This window comes from Procambarus clarkii, chromosome 71, assembly GCF_040958095.1.
Source record: "Procambarus clarkii isolate CNS0578487 chromosome 71, FALCON_Pclarkii_2.0, whole genome shotgun sequence".
Lineage (NCBI taxonomy): Eukaryota > Metazoa > Arthropoda > Malacostraca > Decapoda > Cambaridae > Procambarus > Procambarus clarkii.
This window is the reverse complement of record NC_091220.1, coordinates 17,074,112-17,101,159: the sequence shown is the minus strand read 5'-3', so window position 1 is coordinate 17,101,159 and position 27,048 is coordinate 17,074,112. Positions and strand designations below refer to the sequence as shown.

At 37.6% G+C, this 27,048-nt stretch overlaps 1 protein-coding gene across 36 annotated transcripts in view; it reads right to left on the bottom strand.

Annotated features, from left to right (window-relative positions):
• Positions 1-27,048, bottom strand: part of RhoGAPp190 (Rho GTPase-activating protein 190) — a 181,864-nt gene that overhangs the window by 75,705 nt on the left and 79,111 nt on the right. For 15 of the 36 annotated variants that reach the window (XM_069312127.1, XM_069312143.1, XM_069312139.1 and 12 more), the window contains 4 exons: positions 20,497-20,638; positions 17,429-17,627; positions 15,425-15,624; positions 1,468-1,872 (listed from right to left, as the gene is read on the bottom strand). In XM_069312127.1, coding sequence (XP_069168228.1) covers positions 1,468-1,872; positions 15,425-15,624; positions 17,429-17,627; positions 20,497-20,638 — 946 coding nt within the window. The remainder of the gene's footprint in view (positions 1-1,467; positions 1,873-15,424; positions 15,625-17,428; positions 17,628-20,496; positions 20,639-27,048) is intronic. The other 21 variants (XM_069312135.1, XM_069312140.1, XM_069312136.1 and 18 more) reach the window with 3 other exon arrangements.

The following is a 27,048-nucleotide window of genomic DNA, read 5'->3' as shown; positions in this document are numbered from 1 at the left end:
AGAATTGCTAATTAGACTACAATTTTATGATATAAAGTATTATTTTCTTAACTGCAGGATCAATAATAACCAAAGAACACTTTTACATTTAATAATTTTGAACTCAAGAACTGTACCAAGAATTATAAGAAAACACTTTAAGTAATAACTTGTGAAAAACCCTTTACATGTTCTCATCAAACTAAAAATTATTTATATGAAATTACTATTACTGTATGTAAAAAGCCATTGTTCTTCACGGCAAAATCTAACATTTGGACGAAAAGTGTCGAAGTACTAACTACACAGAAACAAGGAGTCCTTCCGTCAATTAAACAAGCACAACCGAGCTTCAACATGCAAACACAAGTAGTATCATGCGGTATACACAACATACAGTATGAAAAGCACAGCGGTGTACCTGCTACATACCAATAGTCAACAAAACTACCATTTCACATATACCAGATCAATACAGATCGAACACACTAAACCTCATTCACCAGAGAATGACTGAATAGGGATAAACCAACCCATTCACTGAGGCTCTGAAGGGCTCCTTTATTTCAGTCAAAACCAAATCTATATATATATAAAGGGCTACTTAGTTGCTCTCTATCATATTACTTTACCAACCTGAAAAAAGGGTAATTCTTTTCAAATGGGCTGAAAAACATCATTTGTTATCATACCCTCATGTCAGTACTATAATTTATTTCAAGTGCGATGAACAATAAATTAATAAATGTGTGAGAGAAAGATGGAGATGGAGAGACAGAGAAAGACAGAGACAGAGATTGTTATCAAATAAAGCAGGAAAGTAGAGTTAATATTAAATAATAAAAACTTTAAAAAATGCTACAGGGAGAATAATTAATAATACTGTATTCACAATTCACTCTAAAGAATGATTGTAATAGGAAAGCTAAAGAAAATAAAAGGCAGAATCTAGGACTGTAAATACAAAGTTCATATTGAGGTAAGTGGAGAAATTAAACATACTAGCCCACACGTGAAGAATGCCTCGGCTTTCATCTTCTAGAATTTTAGATTCATGCGCTGGTAAAGTTTATTTTCCAATTTGAACTACAATTTAATACAGAGAAAAACTTAACAAAATGAGGAGATTTATTAAGAACTAGAGTTCAGCATCCCGGGTAACTCATGCACCCAGGCTCTTGTCTATCCCCATACACCACTACCTGGATTATCTGGGACCCCATTATCCGTAATATAAATCGGTGAAGCTATGCATTCAAATACGTTTCTTCCATGGTTTATTCCGGCATAAACTATGAAATGATCATGAATGTATTTGTTCAACTTGCTAGAAAGTGATTATGTACTTGAGCTAATCCTGGATGATTGAGGTATTGGTGTAATATACAGTATACTGTAATGTAGTAGCAAGCTAAATAATTGTTTTACAGTGACAAGCCAAAATAATAAAGTGTGCCAGAGTGTAACAGAGCAAAAGAGGATATTCACCCCTGTCTGCGCGCTCTCGTATCATGAGGTAGTCTCGGTCAGAGGCCCCATGGTCGAGCGTCAAACTCTCTGCCTTAAAGAACTGGTGTCTAGGGGCGGGTTGGGGTTTATTCATGTCATGGGGCAGGGTACGTGGGGCAAATGAGTATGGCGGGGGTCGGTCACGTGGGGAGGGGGAAGCGGCCCCGTCCCGTTGTTGGTATGAGCCCCCGCTCCCACCATCAAAGGATTGGTCACGTGTGGCATAACTATAAGGTGGTGGAGAAGTTGAAGGAGGAGGGGGAGGGTATGGAGGGAGGGGAGGATAAGTAGGCTCCAGGTCCGAGGGCTGGGTGGAAACCTTTGAGCGGGAAGACACAGTTGTGGGCAGAGATTCTGTGCTCGGATACGATTGACGAAATAATTCTGCAACGAAGAAGAAACCTGGCATTTGCATTTGTCTGTGATAACAGGAAGTCAATTAATCTTAGTGATTGTCATCAATTACTTTATGAAAATCTTTAAGTATTTACAAAATCCTTATCTGAAAAACAAATTAAAATTATATTAAGCATGCAGTGGTGAAAGTGGCCAACCAAACAGAAAATATTGTTGCCGTGAGCCAACAACAACAACAACAAGTTCACCGATGCCACCTCTATCTCACACAACGGTAACACCATTTCCAATACTTTCTCTCTGGTTTACCTTACAGATTGTACGAGCAAAGAGAGAAGAGTCGCACGCACTCTACAAGTGAGGGAAGAAGAGTTAAAATAAATAAATTTAAAATATAGATGAAGTAGTATTGGTTGTTATAGGGGGCAATAACAGTAAGTGTGGTTACAGAAGTAGTTGTGGTGTTGGTAGTAATAACACCAGGAGTAACAACATTAGCACTATATAAACAGGTACCAGGCTCTAGTCATTACAGTGTTATAGAGAGTTGTAGTCAAGCATTAGCAGTACTGTAATAGTCATTTATCACATTACTATACTTGTCAAATTGGTAGCAGCTGTAGCCATGATGTAGTAGTTAATGGTAATAGTGATAACAGGTAGTAGTAGTAATAGGTAGTAGTAGTAGTAATAGGTAGTAGTAGTAGTAATAGGTAGTAGTAGTAGTAATAGGTAGTAGTAGTTAGAGGTAGTAGCAGTAATAATAAAGTTGTAGTAAACAATCATGTAGTAACGGCCAAAAGTACCATGCAAGATATTCAATATTGCACACAATTATCTTAACTAAGGATGATGAGGGTAATTGTAAGCATGGGAGAACGTGAGAGAGAGAGAGGGCAAGACAGTGAGGCCTACTCACACTGACTTGTTTGTTTGTTTGTTTGTTTGTTTGTTTGTGTGTGTGTGTGTGTGTGTGTGTGTGTGTGTGTGTGTGTGTGTGTGTGTGTGTGTGTGTGTGTGTGTGTGTGTGTGTGAGCGAACATATGTATGTACTATCATTGTAAAATGTGAAACATGTAACACAATTCTTAGGTAAAAAGGAAAAGATGAGGAGGAGGAGGAGGAAACAGAAAAAAGGGCAATGAGGAGGATTTGGAGAAAGGGAAAAGAGGAATCGGAAGAAAAAGTATGGAGAAGGAAGAGGGTGCGAGGGAGGGAGGGAGGGAGGGAGGGAGGGGAGGGAGGAAGGAAGGAAGAATAGTAATGATGAACACAAATTAGGATCAACAGCAGGAATGATGAACCCATAATGAGCAGCAGCAGCAGGAATGAAGCAACAGTAATGAGGAGATGCAGCAACAGGAATGATGCAACAGTAATGACCAACAGCAACAGGAATGAAGCAGCAGCAATGAAGAGCAGCAACAGGAATGAACATAAGAACAAAGGTAACTGCAGAAGGACCTATTGGCTCACACAAGGCATCTCCTATTTATAACCACCCAATCCCACTCATACACATGTCCAACCCACGTTTGAAACAATCGAGGGACCCCCCCCCCCCCCACCACGTTACACGGTAAGTGGTTCCACAAATCAACAACCCCGTTACAGAACCAGTATTTAACCCAAGTCTTTCCTAAATCTAAACATATCCGATTTACACCCATTGTTTCATGTTCTGTCTTGTGTTGATACTTTTAATACACTATTAATATCCCCTTTGTTATGTCCATTCACCCACTTGTAAACCTCTATCATGTCACCCCTAACTCTTTGCCTTTCCAGTGAATGCAATTTAAGCTTTGTTTATTTCACTTCATATGACAGGTTTCTAATTCTTATGCAATTAAAATCAGCTTTTCGAAAATCTGGCACTTTTAACAGAATTTTCTCCTACAGATCTATTCCATTCTATGCTAAATCTGATTTCTTTGTAATCACCGTTCGCTAGCTCACTCCTATGAAGCAGCAGTAATGACGAGCAGCAGCAGGAATGAAGCAACAGAAATGTGCAACAGCAGCAGCAGGAATGAAGCAACAGGGATGTGCAGCAACAGTGGCAGGAATGAAGCAGCAGTAATGAGGAGCAGCTGGAGGAATGTGCTGCAGCAGCAACAGGAATGTGCAGCAACAGTGGCAGGAATGAAGTAGCAGTAATGAGCAGCAGCTGGAGGAATGTGCTGCAGCAGCAACAGGAATGAAGCAACAGGAATGTGCAGCAACAGCAGCAGGAATGAAGCAGCAGTAATGAGGAGCAGCTGGAGGAATGTGCTGCAGCAGCAGCAGGAGTGATGAACAATCAGGACTGAGAGACCGCAGTAGGAATGAAGAGGAAGAGGAGAGCGGGGAAAGATTGTGCTTACCTATCAGTCACAACATGGGAGTGAGATCTAGCACTTATACCCTGCCTACTAGGCTTCTTGTACCTCTTGCATTATAATTTAACAATTCTGGCATTCAGATTCTTTGTTGACTCTAGCCTTAAAGTTGTGGATGGAGGTGGCTTCCACTTCTTCTGTCAGAGCATTCCACTTGTTGACTAACCATACTGGGTTTGAATATTTCTTTACACTTACAAAATTTGCATTTCCAGGTTCCAAATTTGTATTCTTCTATTTTGTTCAATTGACAGAGATTCAACTTGTCTATTCCCCTTCAATATATTCTATGTCATCATATTCCCTGTGTTTCTTCTCTTATCTAGTTTGGCTTGTGGGATTTAGCAGGAGCATCAATTGCAGTTGTAGTCATATACTCTAATTAGCAGTATCCTACATAGAATATTCTGTAAGTGGCAGTATCCTACATAGAATATTCTGTAAGTGGCAGTATCCTACATAGAATATTCTGTAAGTGGCAGTATCCTACATAGAATATTCTGTAAGTGGCAGTATCCTACATAGAATATTCTGTACGTGGCAGTATCCTACATAGAATATTCTGTAAGTGGCAGTATCCTACATAGAATATTCTGTAAGTGGCAGTATCCTACATAGAATATTCTGTAAGTGGCAGTATCCTACATAGAATATTCTGTAAGTGGCAGTATCCTACATAGAATATTCTGTAAGTGGCAGTATCCTACATAGAAATATTCTGTAAATAGCAGTAATCTTTCAATAGTTGTGCTCATCATGAAGTATTAATAGTATCCTTTAAGTAATCTACAAAAATTATCCAAATAATATTAGTGTATATACTGTACAATAACAAAAAAAGTAAAGTACCACTAAAGAAAGAGATCTAGTGGTAGGTCTAGATAGAAAACTATCACCTGAGAACCACATTAAGAACATTGTGCGAGGGGCCTATGCTACACTTTCTAACTTCAGAACTGCTTTTAAATACTGTATATGAATGACGAAATACTGAAGAAATTGTTCACGACTTTTGTTAGACCAAGCTGGAATATGCAGCGGTTGTATGGTGCCCATATCTAAAAAAGCACATCAACAAACTGGAAAAGGTGCAAAGACATGCCACTAAGTGGCTCCCAGAACTGAAGGACAAGAGCTACGAAGAGATATTAGAGGCATTAAATATGTCAAAGCTAGAAGACAGAAGAAAAAAAAAGAGGTGATATGATCACTACGTACAAAATAGTAACAGGAATTTATAAAATTGATAGGGAACATTTTCTGAGACCTGGAACTTCAAGAACAAGAGGTCATAGATTTAAACTAACTAAACAAAGATGCCGAAGAAATATAAGAAAATTCCCTTTCGCAAACAGAGTGGTAGACGGTTGAAACAAGTTAAGTAAGAAGGTGGTGGAGGCCAAGACCGTCAGTAGTTTCGAAGCGTTATATGACAAGAGTGCTGGGAAGACGGGACACCACGAACGTAGCACTCATCCTGTAACTACACTTAGGTAATTTTCCATATAAAAATTAACAAATAACATCAAGAAAAGAACATATTAAGAAGGAAATAATGTAAACCTTGCATGTTACTATAATGGACAAATTCTTCATATAGTTTAAATAAAGAAAGAAATCCTCTTCACATCTAATGAAAAAAAAAATGCAGACCTTTCTCGCCCAATATAACTTGAGAATAAACTATATGACCCATGATTCAAGCAAAGACACACACGCACATACTTTCCTCTTCATTCTGTTACATATTTGGCAACCAGGTACATTCTGTCTATGTATCCAGTCAAGCATACTAAAATATAAAAAAAAATAGAATTCAAACAGGGATCTGGAGACCAGACCACACACTAGAAAGTGAAGGAACGACGACTTTTCGGTCCGTCCTAGACCCTTCTCAAATCGATCCACTTGAGAATGGTCCAGGATGGACCAAAACGTCGTTGTCCCTTCACTTTCCAGTGTGTGGTCTGGTCAACATGTTTCGGCCACGTTATTGTGACTCCTCGTCTGCACAGGGATCTGGAGATGTACCAGTCATATATGATAATTATTACTGTGTCACAACTAGGTTATGAGATGTAAAACTGGAGAATGACAATGTTCCACACAGGTTATAACAGTTTGTCACCATGATCACCAAAACTAAGTTTTCCATCATTTATCTCTTTCCCGGCTCTCTCACCCTTCTCTACAATATTCAAAACTATTATTTTCAGGTAAATACTCTGCTAGCTCCCTACATCATAATGGTGCACTAGGAACCCTACACCATCAGATCCCACTCACAACCCACATCAAAATTGGATGAAGAGTTCCTGGACATACTAAAATACTGTAGGTGCCTTCTTGTATGTACTGACTGTTGAGACAAATTAATAATTTTTTTAAATAATTAAGACACTAAAAAGGAAATAACAAATTTATTAATTATTATTTGTATATCAAATGCTAAAAAGGTTAATCCTACCATGCCAATTGTGAGGAAAATATATAAATTATTTTGTATGTAAGAAATTACTAAAGTGTAGTTACAGGATGAGAGATACGCTTGTGGTGTCCCATCTTCTCAGTTCTTTTTCATATGACAGTGAAACTGCTGACAGTTTTGACTTTCATGGCCATCTCGCTTAACTTGTTCCAACTGCCTACCACTGTTTGCAAAGAAGAACTTTCTAATATTTTATTGGGCGCCTTTGTTTCATTAGCTTGAACCTATGACCTACCTTGTTCTTGAAGTAGCAGGTTTCAAGAACTCCTTTCTGTCAAGTTTGTCAATTCCTGTTACTATTTTGAATGTAGTGATCATATCGTCTTTTTTTTCTTTCTATCTTCAAGCTTTGGCATACTTAACATTAGCCTCCCCTCATAGCTCTTGCTTTTCAGTTCCAAAGGCATTTAGTAGAATATGTTTCCACCTTTTCCAGTTTATTGACATGCTTCTTCAGACATGAGCACCATACAACCAATGCACATTCTAATTTTGGTCTCACTAAAGGCACAAACAGTGTCTTCAATACTTCACCTTAAATGTATATAAATGTGATTCTCTAGTTGGAAAGAGCAGCACAACCTTATCCCATAATGTCATTTATGTGATACTCTGATGACAGTTTACTATCCAGGGCCACCCCTAGATCTCTCTCTTTAGCCAAGAACTTTATTGCACTTTCACATAATTTGCAAGTTGTATGTGGCCTACTACCTCCTAGTCAACATTCCATTCATATTCCACATTCATTCATATTGAATTCCATCTGCCAGGTATTACTCCATACACTTGTTTTGTCCAAGTCATCTTTAAAAGCATGACAATCATATAAGTCTCTTATCTTCCCTAGTATCATATCATCAACAAACATGTTCATATAGTTATGTATTCCTACTGGTAGGAATACATAGTTTACATAGACTATGAACATTACCGGTGATAAAACTGAACCTTGTGGTACTCTACTATTGACATATCTCCAGTCTGATTACTCCCTTCATTTTTCTGCCAGTTAGAATATTTTTCATCCATATCATAAGTCTTCCTGCCACCCCTCCTGAATGTTTCAGCTTTCATAACAACGCTCTTGTGCGGGACTCTGTCAAATTTTTTTTTGTTTAGATCCAGAAAAGTGCAGTCAACCCAACCATCTCTTTCCTATAAAATCTGCATGGCTTAATCATAAAACGATGTATATTTGTTACACGGCTTGTCGTTTTAGAGCCATACCGTCTGTAATTACGTAATTTCTTTCCAGGTATTTATCCATTTCCTTTAATTATTTCTTCTAGTTTTGACTACCATGCTTGTCAGCGATACAAGTCGATAATTTAGAGGGTCTTCACTGCTACCATTTTTGTAGATTGGAACTGTTTGCCTTTTTCTATATATTTGCTAAAATTCCTGTACATAAAGATGCTTGAAAAATCAAATGATATGGAATGCTCAACTCGAGTGCACATTCTCTCATAACCCAAGGTGAGACTCCATCTGAGCCAGTTGCTTTGCTGCTTCCTAGCTCCTTCAGCAATTTTCTACTTCATCTCAAGATGCTTCCATGCACTATATTGTTCTCTGAAAACCTCATTTTGCACAAGCACACTTTGTAATGTGTATATATATATATATATATATATATAGAGCACATGTGTGTATATGGGGGTGAGGAAGGAGGGTGGGAGGAGAGGGGCCTTACCATGAGATAGGGGATGGTAAAGCTCTAAACCATGAGCCAGAAGTTGTCTACTCCTGTACTCGGCTGCAGGAAGAGAGGCAAGGGGGTGGAAGCCCATAAATTAATAAAGGTAGATACAAAATACTTTATGCAAATTAGATTGATAGGAAGATAAAAGCAAAAAGCCACAGAGTATAAAATTGAAGTAAGCAATATGAGTGGCAATTCGGTGCAATGACACATTGCCTGAAATTTTGAAGCAGTAACATACAGCAGATGTGATTTTGAACATTTTGTCATTCTTTCATCCGACTTATTGAACTGTGTACATTAGTCACTTGCTCTCTCAATCAATCATTAAGTCATATTTATAATACAAACAAATGCATGCTCATGCACATGTACTCACTCACATTCTCACACACACACACACACACACTGACCAAAGAGCAAGCGCTCAACCCTCGCAAGCACAGCTAGTTGAGTACACTATTATAGAAACACACAAAATATTTAGGGAAATGACAGTGGAAATAGACAAAATGTTCACACTGAATACCAACAGAACAAGAGGGCATACGTGGAAGCTGGAAACTCAGATGAGTCACAGAGATGTTAGAAACTTTTCTTTTAGCATGAGAGTAGTTGAAAATGGAATAAACTAAAGGAGCAGGTTGTGGAAGCAAACACTATTCATAATTTTAAAACTAGATATGAGAAGGAAATAGGAGAGGAGTCATTGCTTTAAACAACTTGTAGCTAAGAAGGCGGGATCCAAGAGCCAATGCTCGATCCTGCAGGCACAAATAGGCGAGCACACACACAGACATACAAGTAGCTCTCATCCTGTAAACTACACTTAGGTAATTAAACACACAAAATGCACTCTATTACAATCAAACATCGAAAGCAAAAAATTAAGTCACTATTAGTGTAGAGGCCTATTTAAATTATCCTCTTTGAATCTTGTCTCAAACAATACAAATTTGGTTGAACAGTATTTATTACTGGTGAAGTGTAGTCTGTCGGGACAGGCAGCAGTAATAGATACGATCAAGCCTAAAACACAAGTAAGTAAAATGTACAAGACAAAAAAACGGTAAACACATGGAAACAGCCATGCTATATAAAATGAACATTTAGTTTAAGTTAGAAATTAGCACAGCCATCATTACACAAAAATAAGTGTACTAGGAAACATACAAACACCAATATCTAGATCTTTTAAGAAGCTCCTAGACAAATTTTAGGAAAAATGCAAACTACAATTCATTGCTACTTCAAAAGCTTTCAATATAATGAAATGCCCTTTTCTCATGGGAAACCTCTGAGGTAAGTACTGTACTGTTCCAGCCAAGCCTTAAGGCAACAGGCCACTCATACCCACCCCCTACTTACTGGAGGCCACGATCACAACCTGGCTTTCTCTACGAGGTAAGAGAAGCTTTAGTAACAAAGATAAACACATAGCCAAAAAAAAAAAAGAAAGAAAGCAAAAGCAGAGTAAAGCAAACGACGGCTTGAAAAAATGCCGACATTACAGGGGTGCATTATACACACTGTCCTGTAACTGCAGAAGGATGTTATTTGGAGGCTACTCACATCCCATGGATCAAAACATTACTTATCAGCCCTTTGTCTTATGCCCCATCTTCCATGACCGTCATCTCCCAGATCAATAATAAGATTGTTTGCTTCAGCTAGATGATTGTGTATCCTATATCTTATAATTACCATAAGTTTGCTGCTGTGATGGCTTTCTTTGGTAATATATACTGGATATCCCTCTGTATTGTGTTGAACTTGGGCATTTGTTCTTTTTCTGCCATCTTCTCTCAAAATTATGTCCTGTTCATATTTTTTTCTTCTTTACTAATTAGTTACAGTACTTGTCAAGTTGAAATCTCAGCAACTCATAAGCTTTGTACTATTTCCCTCTTCCCTGTATGGTGGAGGGGTTTGCTGCGGCACTTTTTAAGGGATGGAGCATGCTGATGGAGACCTCGAGTGATCTGGGGTGCTACATTTTGGCAATCAGGCACAATGTGTTAAGAATGTTTAATCGTAGCAACAATCATTTGCCTCGTTACCTTCGAGTACCAAATTTTCTTGAAGCAGTTGCACGTTTTCCTGAACCTAAGCTTTTTTTTTTTTATATCTCTGATCCCCAAACTTCTCTTACTCCACTGGGCCAAATTTTGGTCCTGGCTCCAAGTAGGCAAGGGTGGGTATAAGAGGCCTGGAACACCTCCCTAAGGCTCGGTTGAACTAACAATTGGCTCAGGAAGGTACCGAGAGGACCCTTCTGGGAAAAATATATATACTGTACGGTATAGTACACACACAATGAAATCATAATAATGCTATGTATCTCTGAGAAAACATTGAGACAATGTAATGGATTTGCCCCTGAACTCCTGACACATGCCTATTGGATGTCCCTCTGTCTTGTGCTGAACTTGGGCATTTGGCCAAAGCACTACTGCTGAGCCATGATCAGCTTGAAAGAATTTCAACCAGAAATTCTATAACTCTTACTTGGAGTTTGGAAAGCAACAACTTTTGGTACGACAATCACAGTTTTACAAGATATCAGACACACCAGTTCAATCCCATCACATTGCCTCCATATTTCCACATATATACAGTACACATTTATACAGGCAGCTCTTGAGATGAGCATGGGATATACTCCGATAAAACCCACGTACAGTAAAAACCGCATAAAACAGTCTTAAAACGAAAATGTGAGAAAAAATGGATTACGGTTTAGATATCGCCAAAAACATTTTTTTATCCCTTATTTACTCAATAAAATACCTGCATAAACATTAATACATATATAACTGTTCACTTCCAAAAACAAATGCAGTAATAATGATGTTTTGAATATTGAGGGAGATGTAAATTATAATAATTTAAAAATATATCCTAATCAAAAAGTTCATACACACAAAATCTAGCTTGTATGGAGGCCCAGCATGCCACCGCACACTTAACAATCATTCACTAATCAGCACTAAATCTGCTAATATGAAAATTTTCCCATATTATTCAAAATTTGATATAAAAGTAATTGCACACAAGTTGGTGTACTGTACAAATCAAAAGCTGCCTGTATAATAAACAAAAACCACACACACACTACATTGTACAACATTCACTTTGCCTTCCTACAGTCTACTCTCAATATGGAGACTTTTTTTTAATACTGATTTATAAGAATATAAAATAATCTGTTGCCTCAATTTGTTTATTTTCGACTATAGTTTGAAACTCTTAAATTGTTAAAATATTTTGTCCAAAAATTTTGTTCCAGGGGACGAGAGCTACAAAAATTGATATTAGTAGAGGCTCTTCAATATAACATGTGCTGCAATATATTTAAACTGGTACACAGTACGTGGTACCATATGTCAAGAGCATATTTATAATACTGCAGGTAGAGGTACATTGTACTCCACATGTATACAAGTGCCACCCTCAGTGTAAGTGTGGCTTCATACACAAAATAATAATAAAGTTTGCATTTAGCATAACAATTAGGCCTTCATGTACAAATTTAACGCTTATATTCTATCCTGCCTTCACTTTAATATAGCATGTCAATTTTTATGGAAGCAAAGCGCAATTCCTCACGTAACTTCTAAACTACCTATATGCATGTTTTAGTTCATTTATTTTAGCAATTTCTACAGAAGTACTTTCAGCCTCAACAAATCCCAAAATCCAGATCTCTTCTTAATTAAGCAATGCCAAAAACTGAAATGGGATAACTGATGGAGTGCAGAAGTGCTTGTTTATCTGCAATATTATACAATGTACAGGTATTATCAATGATACAGTGGTGGAATTTAGAAGAAAAATCTTTTTGAATTTAGTTTTTCTTGCACATCATGGGGTTGTGAGCTATTAACAGTTGTGCAGCCCAGAGGTTAATATTTTCCTCTTGGGGACCCTCCACTGTCTCTCTAATTAGGGCATTAGATACTCCTGCCTTGTTCCAGAATGTGGCTCAAGACTCGCAATCACAAGCTTGATCAGTAAAAAATTGTACAAAATTGTTACAATTTTAGCTGTAAAGAACAGGTGTACAACAGAGTATATCAAACTATTTGTTTAATACCAATACTTATACCTTACAACTGAAGTTGCGATGCAGTACATTAATAAATTATTTTGTTGGGAACAGGTAGCCTGTGAATATATATATATGTTAGGCTTAAATCGAGGTCCCTCAATATTGAACTATGGACCTTCCCCAGGGTGCAACCCCCTCAACAAGCTGACTAACTCTCCTGGGTACTTATTCAGTGCTAGGTGAACAGAGGCTTTAAGTGATAGGAAATGGACCCAATCATTTCTGTCCCGCTCGGGACTTGAACTCGGGATTCACGACTGAGTTGAGAACGACCCCAACTGAACTACCGAGACCCTCAAGTAAGGCAGTTGTATAGTTGTAATGATAAAATTAGCAGTAAAAATAAAAATAAAAATTATAATCTGTATAATAAGTCATTATAAAGACAGGAGACATTAAATTAATTAACTTTAAGCAGAAAAATCAATAAAATGCATACAATTTAAACGATAACTAACAAACTAAGTATGGTAAACCATATAATTAAAAAATTTGCAAAGCCACAATATTTTACATGTAACAGATTCAGGGGCCACGCCGGGATCAAAATCAGTCTGAACAAACAGCTCGTATAACACACATCTGATCTCAACTGGATTTCAAATTCATGGGTCAATAAGCCACGTCTTTGTGACACTAATTCCTTAATAAGTCTTGATATCCAGCTGGGGGTTGTCCTACCCTATGCTGCCTAGCTAGTTCATTCTATCTTGTAGACCTGCTAATTATGCACATCACTCATTCTTAAGTTGTAATTCCTTACAATCATATGTTGATATATCAGCAAAATTTAAGTGGCCAGTGATAAGCAAATGCTGGGGGAAAAAAAAGAGAGAGAGCTTATGTTTGCTGGATGGGTGATTCTCTCAGGCAAAACGGTATCATTTGTTTGTTGTTTCTTAACCACTGCACTGCGCACCTGGTTTCGGCAAAAACTTCATAGTGCAATTGTCAAGGACATATTTTTTGTTGTTTTTATAAATATTTGTCAAAATGTTTCCAAACTCAACCAATTTCAAAAGACAAAGTGATGAAAACATTAAAATATAGCCTAATTTAAAAAAAAAAAGTAGCCTAACTCTGAGAGCCCCTTAGGCCGCTCGGCGCGGTACAGTGGTTAAAGTGTAGGTGTGGACATGAGGCCAGCCGGAGACTGAGAATAAATACTTCCCAAGTGTTTGGAACATTTCTTCAGTTGACAATTTAGCTTCCCAAGGTCAGCATGCTGCAGATCCCATAATTCACATCATACAACCTGGGGCAATGACTGTTAAATATTATTACTTTTGATCAGGTTTCTAGATGACCATTATCACTCAAAATGACATTTGTTTGACCCTTCGTGTCTTTGATAGCATCAGAAAATTGTTGAAGTGAGCCTTTTAAGGACAAAAGATGCCTCAGTTGCTTCTCAAATATTTTAGTGAAATCTCTCAGCCTAGTAATTTCAGTTTAAGATCATGATAAAAAGACAGCTGAGAGTTAAAAGCAACTTCAACACATTTGCCAAGATTGACCATGAAGTTATTTCAGCACTATATCTTTCACACAGTGCTATCAATTTTTCTATAGCATCTTTAGTTGGTGCCAACAAAAGTAGAGCATCATCATTTAGAAAACATCACCCTTACAATGGATCAAGATAAACAGCAAATAATAAAGGACTAAAATCAGCACTCTGACTCAATTTTTAAGTGTAAATATTCAAAATTGAGGGTCATCAATCCTTTTCACAGCTACAGTACTTTGCATATCTGATAAGACATACTGTACATAGGTATCTAGCAGCCTGATTCACAAGCCATGGTAATATGTTCGGTTGTATTGCTTTTGTTACATTTAGTTCTGATTATTGCCTTTTTACCCTTTTCACCGACAACTATATCAAATAATGTTTGTGGCCACACATCATCTCCTCCATCGGAGGATTGTGTTGGAGTGACTCCTGAATGCTATGGTTGGTTAGAGGAGACTCCAGGCGATCACAGTTGCCATCAAAGGGCAGTCAGGCACATTACAGTTTACCTTTTAACAATGTTTACCTTTTAACAATGATTGTTTGCCTTATTTTCCTCAGGGTTAATAATTTCATTTCAAACAGTTGCTTGCTTAGATGTGCCTATACTTTCTGATTGGTGCTTTCTTGGGTTTGAGTCAATTTCTGATAAAACTGCACATTGCAACAACAATTTTTGTAATGTGCCAATTCAAAATTTGATATCTTTCAGTTGTCAATGAGAGATGTAAAAAGACTTAAAATACTACAAAACAGCAAACAACTGTTTAAAAATTTTAAAACCTAAAAATAATATATATTTTGTTCACAGGTGGGTAGCGGGCCAGATGACTTCTAACTCCTGTTAGCAGCCCAGTTTAAAGTATCCATAGATAAATGGATACCACTTAAATTGATACCACTATAAACTGGTATTAAATTGGTATGGATACCACTAAAATTTTCCATTTAAATTGGAAAAGCACCCAATGGATAAATGGATAATACCTAATAATACCTAATAATACCACTCCACAAAAACCCATTGAAAATACATACAATACTGTACAAGGTTTAAACAACAGGAAATCTTTAAAGTCACACTGTATTTATTCTTATAAAATGTATTCATTTTAAAAGTAATACAGAAATGGGAATCGGCCAGGAAATGGGACGGAAAGAGCTGAACAGACCTTGGTATCTGCAGCCAGGTATCATTACTCTTTGAATGGTTAATGAAAAATAAGTTATTAGTCATAATGCTAGAGTTATTGCCACAAAATTCTCTAAGTAACATCACCAGAAAACAGACATGATTTTAGTATGATTCTACAAACAAATTAGTCAGCCCATAACCAACATATCAAGAAATGAAAGTAAATTTCCATTAAATTCTTACCTTGCTGAAATCTATGTTGCTTTTTAAGCTGCGAGGGTTTAACAAGGTGCTCCTCTTCGTCATTGTCAATGTGGGAGTAGATATCAGAATCATCTGAAGGTGTGAGTGGCTGATCATCAGGAAACACAGGAGAGAGGGGCTCATCCAGGTCATCGTGGGAACCATCAGTCGGCACCGTTTCATAAATCTCCGAACTGCTTCTACAAGCAAAGAATAAAAGATGATTAACATTTGTCGACGAGGAGTCACAATAACGTGGCTGAAATATGATGAGGAAACCACACACTAGAAAGTATGTTGACCAGACCACACAATAAGAGTTGAAGGAACGACGACGTTTCGGTCCGTCCTGGACCCTTCTCAAGTCGACTTGAGAATGGTCCAGGACGGACCGAAACGTCGTCGTTCCTTCAACTTGTAGTGTGTGGTCTGGTCAACATACTTCAGCCACGTTATTGTGACTCATCGCCTGCACACACTAGAAAGATCATCACAAATATCTTCAGAACTATCCAGGTGGTTGGAAGGGGAGTATGATCTCTCATGGTCGAGGATTTGCTGTGAGGATGGGCTCATTCATTGAGCAGCTCATTAAAATATAAAGTATAATATTCCAGTTTGCACATATCAACACTATAGAGAGAGATGTTATAACATCTACATCTTTTCCTCTGAAAAATACGTTTTTGTAGAAGACTGCCATTGTCAGGCAGGTAGATACCTATGGTGTCAAAGGGGTTAGAGGCTATCATCACAAATATCAAGATATTTGTGATGATCTGAAAGCATATTACAGTTCCAGTATTAGTCAACATGTAAACTGACAAATGAAGCTTTGTCGTAAACATAAATTATTCTCAAGTTATAACATAATTGTATTATAAATCATTGGTTAGCATATAAAAAGTGAATGCTATAAATGCTTTCTTTGAAGAATTTGGTTTTCTGTAAATAGAATTCTCAAGCGCACTGAAATAGGTTTCGAATTACATATATCACATTATCTTCAATAATACACCAATAGTATGGTTTTCAAATGAGAAGATCTTTTGTAATAAATCTGCTTTGTTTCTATGACAGACCCACAAAGATTTCACTGGAGAGACAAGGTTGGGTTCAGTGCACTTATCTGGACATAAAAGGGGCTTTGACAGAGTCTACAAGAGTTCACAGAGGCTACAAACCTCTACAAGAGGTTTTTCTGGAAACTGCAGCACACTGGAGTGGTGACGGAGACTTCTGCCATGGGTGAAAAAATGTTTGACAGAAAAATGAGGGCAGTAATCAGATGTAATGTATCAGACTAGAGAAATGTTACTAGTGGAGTACCACAGGATTCAGTTCTAACACCAGTATGTTCACTGTTTATATTAATGATCTACCAGAGGGAATCCAAAATGATATGAACATATTTGCCGATGATTCAGGGATGCAAATCTTGCTTCATCTTGTTTAATAGAATTTTATGACCAGGCTACAAAAATTAGACAAGGTGCGTAGACTGCATATTTTTGGATTGCCAGAAAGCTTTTGACACAGTACCCCATAAGAAACTAGTGCATAAGTTAGAGAAGCAGGCAAAAGTGACAGATAAGGTACTCCAGTGGATAAGGCAATACCTAAGCAACAGAATACAGTGAGTTACTATGAAGGGTGAGATTTCAGGGATCCACAGGGTTTAGTTCTTGGACCTATGCTGCTTCACACACATATATATAAGTGATTTCCAGAGGAAATCACTGCTCTCAATGTTTGCCGATGATGCAAAAATTATGAGGAGGAATAAGACAGGAAAACAGCAAGAGGCTACAAGATGATCTGGACAAACTGAGAGAATAATCCAACAAATGAATAGCTTAGAAAATGTCTGTTCAAAGTTCACTATACTCTATACTATCTATCTGAATTAATAATTATAAAATATAAAATCCTGTCATAGTTTCTTTCACGTTTTAATCCATAGAACCTCTTAAAACTATTAAAAGCAGATCACAAATGACTCACCCCTCTGCAGATTGAGACCTGGGCGGGAGGTTGCGTCTCGGCGGTGGCAATGTTATGCTGCGGTGATAGTGGTGAGGAGGTCGCTCTAAAGTGCCCTCACCAGAGTCATCCAAGCCTGAGGGGTCTTCCATATTAAATGCCTGCTCAATCTCAGGCTTCTTATCCCACACCTCCTTAAAGAAGGGTGTGTAAAATGCAGCTGTAAGAAAGAGAAAAAACAAGAAAACAATTATAAATTAGTATATATAAAACATGGTTAAATCCATGCAAGTGATGATAAGAGAGGCCAAGCAGCTATGTTCTACTGGGGCAGTGCGTCTGTCTTTCTTACACTCCCTCTACATATTAAATGAAGAAAAGTATCACATTAAAGCACTGTAATTCACGACAATTCCAGTTACTATCATTACCAGTTTATCAATATTCCAGAATTTCAAAACATGTATCCATTTAACTACAGTATTTAGCAAGTGGCCAGGGCATTAACCATTAACTACTATTAAAATATAATTTCAATAGTCATATAAAATGATTTAAAAGAAATACAAAAAATCACCACTGGATGTAATGAAACGCCTTTCTCTGGTGGAGCTTCGGTGGCTCCCTGAAACTATCTCACCAAGATGGCTTCCCACTACTGAGTAACATCAGCCATCAGAGTCCTGTTTGACCTTCCTGGGACCAGAGGTCCCAGACCCTGGCCCCATTCATAGAGGTGCATAGAGCTGGGGATTGTTGTGATCACCCACACTGACAAAGCATCCAAAAAGCAAGTAAAACAATACAAATACAAACATCAGCATCAGTAACAGGACTGGCTAATGGCCAGGGCAAAAGCCTGGAACTCCCAAGGAGCCACCAGTTGCACTAGGAGATTCAAGTTAGGTTTTAATAAACCAATTGGTTTTGAATGAATTAGTTGCAGAGTTGTTTAGCTGTTTTGATGCTCTGTTTTCTGTGAGCCTTGCAGCTGTTTGTATCGTTTCACTTAATTTCTCGATGTTGTCTCAGTAACAATCCCCAGCTCTTTGCACCTCTGTGACAAGGCCAGGTTCTGGTCCTCAGTAGGCTAAACAGGATTCCTCACCTTATCTTATAAGCCTCGTGTGACTCAGAAGTGGGAAGCCACCTCGGCAAGATAGCTTCAGGAAGGCAACCAAGAGGCTCCTCCAGAAAAGGGCTATTTATTTTCCCCCCAAAATAGTGACCTGAACAAATGTGACACACACATTCAGCTACTAATGGTGGTAAGAGTACATACCCACCGGCTTGCCATAAAAAGATAACTGGTCCACAAATATCATGAAAGAAGAGGGGGCAGCGACACACTTTCCCCCCTCACTCAGTCTGTGATCCCGTCCTTTGTAGAGTGATACATAAATATCCTGTGAGTGGCCAATAAGCCAAGTCTTAAGGGCATAAGAAGGTCAAGTCCCAAGAAAATCAGCAACAATTCTAGGACAATCCAAGGAAGTATAAAGTTATTAAGGCAAACACTAAACCAATGACCAAAGAAACATGCAACACTGAGTCAGCCACCCCATGCATACATTATCTACACAAATACTTTCTTTTCCACTCTCCAACACTGGAAAAATACCTCAAACCTTTCTTTAAATGCAATCACAACTTTCATACTCCTATTCTTACTGATCTTCAATATCTAGAAAATCTTTAGCATTGGTTATGCAATTTTGTTACAAAATGTAGTAACAATATTACAACTATAAAACACTGCTAATAAAAACAGTTTGCTACATAAAAATGCTGTATTATGATTAAAACAATTACAGCATGGTTAATTTGCCACCAAGTGAAGGCAGGATTCTTTAGTTAGGATAATTCTCCAGTATCAGGCTCACCAGATTGGCTGCCACATTTGCTGTAATTCTATATTCTCCTTTCAGTTAATGCCTTTTTTAAATTCATTTAACCTTTACAAACCTGATGTGCCTACCTCAAGAATTGACATTTTCATAGTTAACTCACTACTACAATTACATGATTGACAAATCAAACTGACTTCTCAAGTAAACGTTTCCAGTGTTGTTGCAGAGTTTTAAGGCCTTAAAGCAGGAGAGATGGCATTAGGGTTCAGTGTTTGGAGAACAATGTGAACATACCTGAACATACAATGTGAACCATCGTAAGGTACCTTAAAAGGTAACTTCCCTGAGAACAATGCATCAAACATACACAAACAATAACATTCTTGAACTTAAACAGTATTACTGATTAAAACTAAAATTATACAAAAACAAATGAAAAACACAAAACAGTAGAACTCTATACAAAATTTCTAAACAAAAAAAAAAAAAGAAATTACAAAAGCAAAGGCAATTACTCTCTAGCAAAATGGTGAAAGACCCTAGGATCGGTACTGCTAGTTTTGGGTACCACAACATGTAAAAAGCAAACCATACCCAATGAAGATGATAATTACTCAAAGAATTCTGTGAGAACATGGCCTAAGTACAGTAAATTACCAACCCACAGTTCAAATAAAGCTGATAATGAGTACAATTGTAAGTTAGGGCATACTCGATAATGCAGGAAATTTCCAATTCTTTTTCGTAACAAAATCACTACAGATTTCAGTGGATTATGGCAACCGAAACACACAGACACACAGAAAAATGCACGTTTTATATTTGAAGTGAATACCTTTTAAAAGGCAAATTAAAGCAAACAGAAGTCCCCCCACATCATATAACTATAACACAAAAATACTACCTGGGCAATACAAAAAATATGAAGGTATTGCAGCTTTAGTTTTCTTAAGGTAAACCCCCAGTACATCATGCAACAGTAACACAGGCTGGGACTTGCATCCTCCACCTGTTACAGCCAACTTATTCCTTCTCCATCCAGTGCAACTATGCCAAAGATCTTGTTGTTAACCTTACAGGAAGTGACCTAATATTCTATTTGCTCCAATTACTTTCTGGCTTTTCACACCATTGTATATCCTGATTAATATGCCTTATTGAGGTTTTAATATATAAATATAGATAAAATCTTTCCAGAGGTAGATTAGGAAATAGCATGCAAATGATGGCTGAACTCACTTTTCTGTTGGCAAGTTGCAGTGGAGGTCATGAAATGTGCCTGCAGTCTGTCGGCAATAGCATTACCTTCAGTGATAAGCTGCTGTGAGATATCCGACCCAAAAAACGCTGACGCACTGTTTGTGTCGGTCATTGCCAAAATCTATCAAGAGAGAGAAATATCAATGAACTGCTCCTTTGATAACCCATCAAAACAAGTCTGAGCATCACACTTTAAGATACCGACATGCAATTTATGTCAACATAAACTAGGTACGCTTTGATTGTAGTCAATCACGAGAGGTATTCGCAAGCCATCAAATCTCACAATGTGTACAGGAGGTACAATAATTACAAGAAGCTATAATAAGCATAAGGAGTGGTAGTGATGGTGGTGAGGATCAGTGGTGGTGGTGGTGTATTTACCTATCGGTAAACACGTTACCTATCACCATCATCAAGAAGTGAGGTCTAGGTCTTTATCTACTCCACAAATTCTAATAAATATACATTTAGTAGAATTTGGGGAATTTGGTTTGATATAATCAGGATAAATTTAGTGGAATTGATACAAATTGGGAAAATTTGGATGAATTTACCAAATGTCGTGTAGGATAGGTTAATGGTAATGCTCATATTTCATGAGAACAAATTAGAAAAATATTGAAATTCAGGAAAACTTGGCTTATTAGGTAAATATAGTAGGCCAAGAACTGCATTCTGGCTACTAGGTACAACATATTATTATTATTATTATTATTTTTTATTATTTTATATATATATATATATATATATATATATATATATATATATATATATGTATATATATATATGCAGAATAACCACATATGAAAAATAGAAACTGCTTAACGCGTTTTCGGCTAATTCGCCTTCATCAGAGCAAAGTAGAATGAAGATAAGATTGCTGATCAGACCTTTATATCCGCCTGGGCAGATCACCTGACCACCAAAAATAAGTGGAGGAAAGGAATTATAAGAAAGAAGGTAACTGCAGAAGGCCTATTGGCCCATACAAGGCAGCTCCTATGAATATCTCCAAGTGCCATACGTGTTTAAATGATTGCTATATTGTTTTGACGTGCTATATTGAGGCTTAAATAGGGATCCAACTTGTACATACCGGGGCTCACATTAAGGCTGTTGTTACAATGTTTGATCAGAGCAGACTCGATCACGTTTCGTTCAACAAAATCCTTACTTTTAACAATACATTTTGCCCCTGTGAAGTCGATAGAATGATTACATAAACTGGAATGTAAATACAATGCACTGGATTGCTGGCCTGTACGAATAGCGTATGAATGCTGTTTTAAACGCGAGGAAAGAGATTTACCTGTCTGGCCGATGTAAACACATGCACACTCATTACAAGGGATGGAATACACACAACCTGCTACAGACGAGGGCGAGTTCTTAATTAACATGGACTTAACTGTATTATCATTTTTGAACACTAGATTAATATTAAGGTTCTTCAGGGCTGGGGCAAGATTTACTAGACCCTCAGAATATGGTAATACCAACGAATTTTTCAGTTCTGGTTTCGACTTAGTAGTCTGTTTGTAGAAAGTCCTTTTTGCTTGACCAAACGCAAGATCCAAGATCGATTTTGGGTATTTTAACTTCTTCCCAATTTCAAATATATTTGCTATTTCTTCATCGAAAAATTCCGGACTACAAACTCTCAGTGCTCTGAGAAACATACCAGAAAAAACTGCCCGCTTGACCTGAACATGATGATTTGAATAGAAATGTACATACGAGCACACATTGGTAGGTTTCCTATACACATTGAATTTGAAACTTCTACCAATTCTATGAATCATGATGTCTAAAAAAGGCAGAACACCATTCACTTCGTTCTCAATTGTGAATTTAATTGACGGAACCAGCGAATTGATTTGATTGAGAAAATCAGTTTCGTCATGATTAACCGGCCACAAGTTCCTGAAGATTGCATACACCAACATAGATGGAGTAAGATCGAAGATACTGGAGTTAAGTGATGTAATACAGCTGCAGACACCAGACATTGTTGCACTCACGGAGACAAAACTTGAAGATGTAATTTTAAATGAGGTCATATTCCCAAGGGGCTACTCAATTTGGAGACGGGACAGAAAAATTAGGAAAGGCGGTGGCGTTGCTGTGCTGGTAAAAGAACACCTAAAGGTGAAGGAAATAATGACTGCCAATCCACAAGAAGTTGACATAATAGCACTAGAGATCTGCTATGAGGATGATAAACTAATGATGATAAATGCATATAGTCCACCGCCAAGCAGCACATGGTCAAAGGAGGAGCTAGATAGTAAACGTGAAGGTCTTATAACAATAATGAGAGAGATTATAGCGAGAGCGGATAACGATAGATCACGACTGTTGATAGTCGGTAACTTCAACTTGAAATCCATAGACTGGGAAGCATATGAAGCTAAAACAGAAGATTTTTGGACCTGTAAATTTGTAGACCTCATCCTGGAAACATTCTTGTATCAACATGTTAAACAAGCTACGAGGATGAGGGAAGGGGACGTTCCCTCCATGCTAGATTTGATATTTACCAGGAAGGAGGAAGAGATATTTGACATTCAGTACCTTCCTCCCTTGGGTAAAAGTGACCATGTCTTTTTGGGAATAAAGTATGCAATGCATTATAAGCTGGAAGAAAATAAGGAGGTTGAAGCAGTTGAAAAACCAGACTTCAGGAGAGGACATTATGGTGACCTTAGAAATTTTTTTAGTGAGTATAATTGGACAGACTTGATGCTAGGCAAGGAAGTGAATGAGATGTATGGCAAGTTTTGTGAAATATATGATAAAGGCACAAAAAAATTTATACCAAAACAGAGATGCAGAACTAGGAAACAGGATTGGTTCAATAGAAATTGCGAGAGGGCTAGAGACCGAAAGACACAAAAATGGAATCAATACAGGAAGAGGCCGAACCCCCAAACATACCAGCGATACAAAGATGCGAGAAACAACTACACGGCAGTGAGGAGAGAGGCAGAAAGAAATTTTGAAAAAGGGATTGCGGACAAATGTAAAACAGAACCAGGTCTATTCTATAAATTCATAAACAACAAATTGCAGGTAAAGGATAATATTCAGAGGTTGAAAATGGGAAATAGATTCACGGAAGATGAAAAGGAAATGTGTGAAACACTAAACGAAAAGTTCCAAAGTGTGTTTGTACAAAATGAAATCTTTAGGGAACCAGATACAATAAGAATTCCAGAGAACAACATAGAACACATAGAGGTGTCTAGAGACGAAGTGGAAAAAATGCTCAAGGAGCTCGGTAAGAACAAAGCAGCTGGCCCAGATGGCGTTTCACCATGGGTTCTGAGAGAATGTGCATCTGAGCTCAGCATTCCACTTCACCTGATCTTTCAGGCATCCCTGTGTACAGGAATCGTAGCAGACGGGTGGAAACAGGCTAACATAGTTCCAATCTACAAAAGTGGCAGCAGGGAAGACCCCCTCAATTATAGACCTGTATCATTGACAAGTGTAATAGTGAAAGTATTGGAAAAACTAATCAAAACTAAATGGGTAGAACACCTAGAGAGAAATGATATAATATCAGACAGACAGTATGGTTTTCGATCTGGAAGATCCTGTGTATCGAATTTACTCAGTTTCTATGATCGAGCCACAGAGATATTACAGGAAAGAGATGGTTGGGTTGACTGCATCTATCTGGACCTAAAAAAGGCTTTCGACAGAGTTCCACATAAGAGGTTGTTCTGGAAACTGGAAAATATTGGAGGGGTGACAGGTAAGCTTCTATCATGGATGAAAAATTTTCTGACTGATAGAAAAATGAGGGCAGTAATCAGAGGCAATGTATCAGAATGGAGAAATGTCACAAGTGGAGTACCACAGGGTTCAGTTCTTGCACCAGTGATGTTTATTGTGTACATAAATGATCTACCAGTTGGTATACAGAATTATATGAACATGTTTGCTGATGATGCTAAGATAATAGGAAGGATAAGAAATTTAGATGACTGTCATGCCCTTCAAGAAGACCTGGACAAAATAAGTATATGGAGCACCACTTGGCAAATGGAATTTAATGTTAATAAATGTCATGTTATGGAATGTGGAATAGGAGAACATAGACCCCACACAACCTATATATTATGTGAGAAATCTTTAAAGAATTCTGATAAAGAAAGAGATCTAGGAGTGGTTCTAGATAGAAAACTATCACCTGAGGACCACATAAAGAATATTGTGCAAGGAGCCTATGCTATGCTTTCTAACTTCAGAATTGCATTTAAATACATGGATGGCAATATACTAAAGAAATTGTTCATGACTTTTGTTAGGCCAAAGCTAGAATATGCAGCTGTTGTGTGGTGCCCATATCTTAAGAAGCACATCAACAAACTGGAAAAGGTGCAAAGACATGCTACTAAGTGGCTCCCAGAACTGAAGGGCAAGAGCTACGAGGAGAGGTTAGAAGCATTAAATATGCCAAAACTAGAAGACAGAAGAAAAAGAGGTGATATGATCACTACATACAAAATAGTTACAGGAATTGATAAAATCGACAGGGAAGACTTCCTGAGACCTGGAATTTCAAGAACAAGAGGTCATAGATTTAAACTAGCTAAACACAGATGCCGAAGAAATATAAGAAAATTCACCTTCGCAAATAGAGTGGTAGACGGTTGGAACAAGTTAAGTGAGAAGGTGGTGGAGGCCAAGACCGTCAGTAGTTTCAAAGCGTTATATGACAAAGAGTGCTGGGAAGACGGGACACCACGAGCGTAGCTCTCATCCTGTAACTACACTTAGGTAATTACACTTAGGTAATTACAGGCACAAAATATCGTCAACGTACCTGTACCAAAGCAAATTTGAGGGTAAAATCCTGGGAAGGATATTTGTTTCGAAACATTCCATGTACAGATTGCTCAAAACAGGGGAGAGGGGATTACCCATCGCCATGCCAAATGTTTGTTTATAAAATGAATCATTAAAGCTGAAATAATTATCTTTAATGCACAATTTTATAAGTTCAATAATGGTGTTAGTAGGCAAAGTTAAATTATACCTTGGGAGTAGATCCCGTAAGAATGACAACAGATCATCAACAGGAACCCTAGTGAACAGAGCCGTCACATCAAAACTCACAAGTTTAAAATCATAATTTAATTTCAAACTAGACAACTTGTTAACCAAGTCCAAGTTGTTTGTTATGTGTGAGTTGGAAATGGAACCTACTACTGGAGACAAGACTTGGACAAGCCATTTGGAAAGTCTATATGCCACAGATCCAACAGAACTAATAATAGGTCTTGCAGGATTATTCGGTTTGTGTGTTTTAATAAGCCCATATAGATATGGGAGAGAAGGGGAACGACTTAAAAACTTAGGAATCAACTCCTTATCTTTCTTGAGCACGGTTTTAAGAGTTTTGTTGAAATGAGCAATAACTCTTTCAATAGGGTCACTATTAACAGGTAAGTAAGTGTCTCTGTCCTCCAATAACTGGTTCATTTTTTGGACATAGTCTTCTTTGTCCATAATGACAACAGCATTGGATTTATCAGCTTTAGTGATATGTAGAGAGTTATCTTTTTTGAGGGTTTTGAACGCTCGCATAAACCTCTCTGGACAATTAGGCACAGTACCCTTAAGTAAAGAACCGTACACCATTCCCTTGCAAATATTGATGTCATCAGATGAAATCTCACTAGATTTCTCCAAATTGCAAAAACTTTTGGCAATATTTGCATAATTCACATCTCTATTTGATATGGAGAAACTCAGACCGTAACCAAGAGCAGTCATCGTATCATTATCAAGTTGTTTACTAGAGAGATTAATAACAAAGTCAGTGTTGGCATGTTTATTCCAATCACTTTGTTGAATGAGCCTATTTAATTTTGAATCAAGCTTCGTACTTACATTCGTGCAGGCAGATCTCATAGCGGTGTAACAATAATCCATCATCGGGCTATGAGATCTGCCTGCATGAATGCGCTATGAGATCTGCCTGCACGAATGTAAGTACGAAGCTTGATTCAAAATTAAATAGGCTCATTCAACAAAGTGATTGGAATAAACATGCCAACACTGACTTTGTTATTAATCTCTCTAGTAAACAACTTGATAATGATACGATGACTGCTCTTGGTTACGGTCTGAGTTTCTCCATATCAAATAGAGATGTGAATTATGCAAATATTGCCAAAAGTTTTTGCAATTTGGAGAAATCTAGTGAGATTTCATCTGATGACATCAATATTTGCAAGGGAATGGTGTACGGTTCTTTACTTAAGCGTACTGTGCCTAATTGTCCAGAGAGGTTTATGCGAGCGTTCAAAACCCTCAAAAAAGATAACTCTCTACATATCACTAAAGCTGATAAATCCAATGCTGTTGTCATTATGGACAAAGAAGACTATGTCCAAAAAATGAACCAGTTATTGGAGGACAGAGACACTTACTTACCTGTTAATAGTGACCCTATTGAAAGAGTTATTGCTCATTTCAACAAAACTCTTAAAACCGTGCTCAAGAAAGATAAGG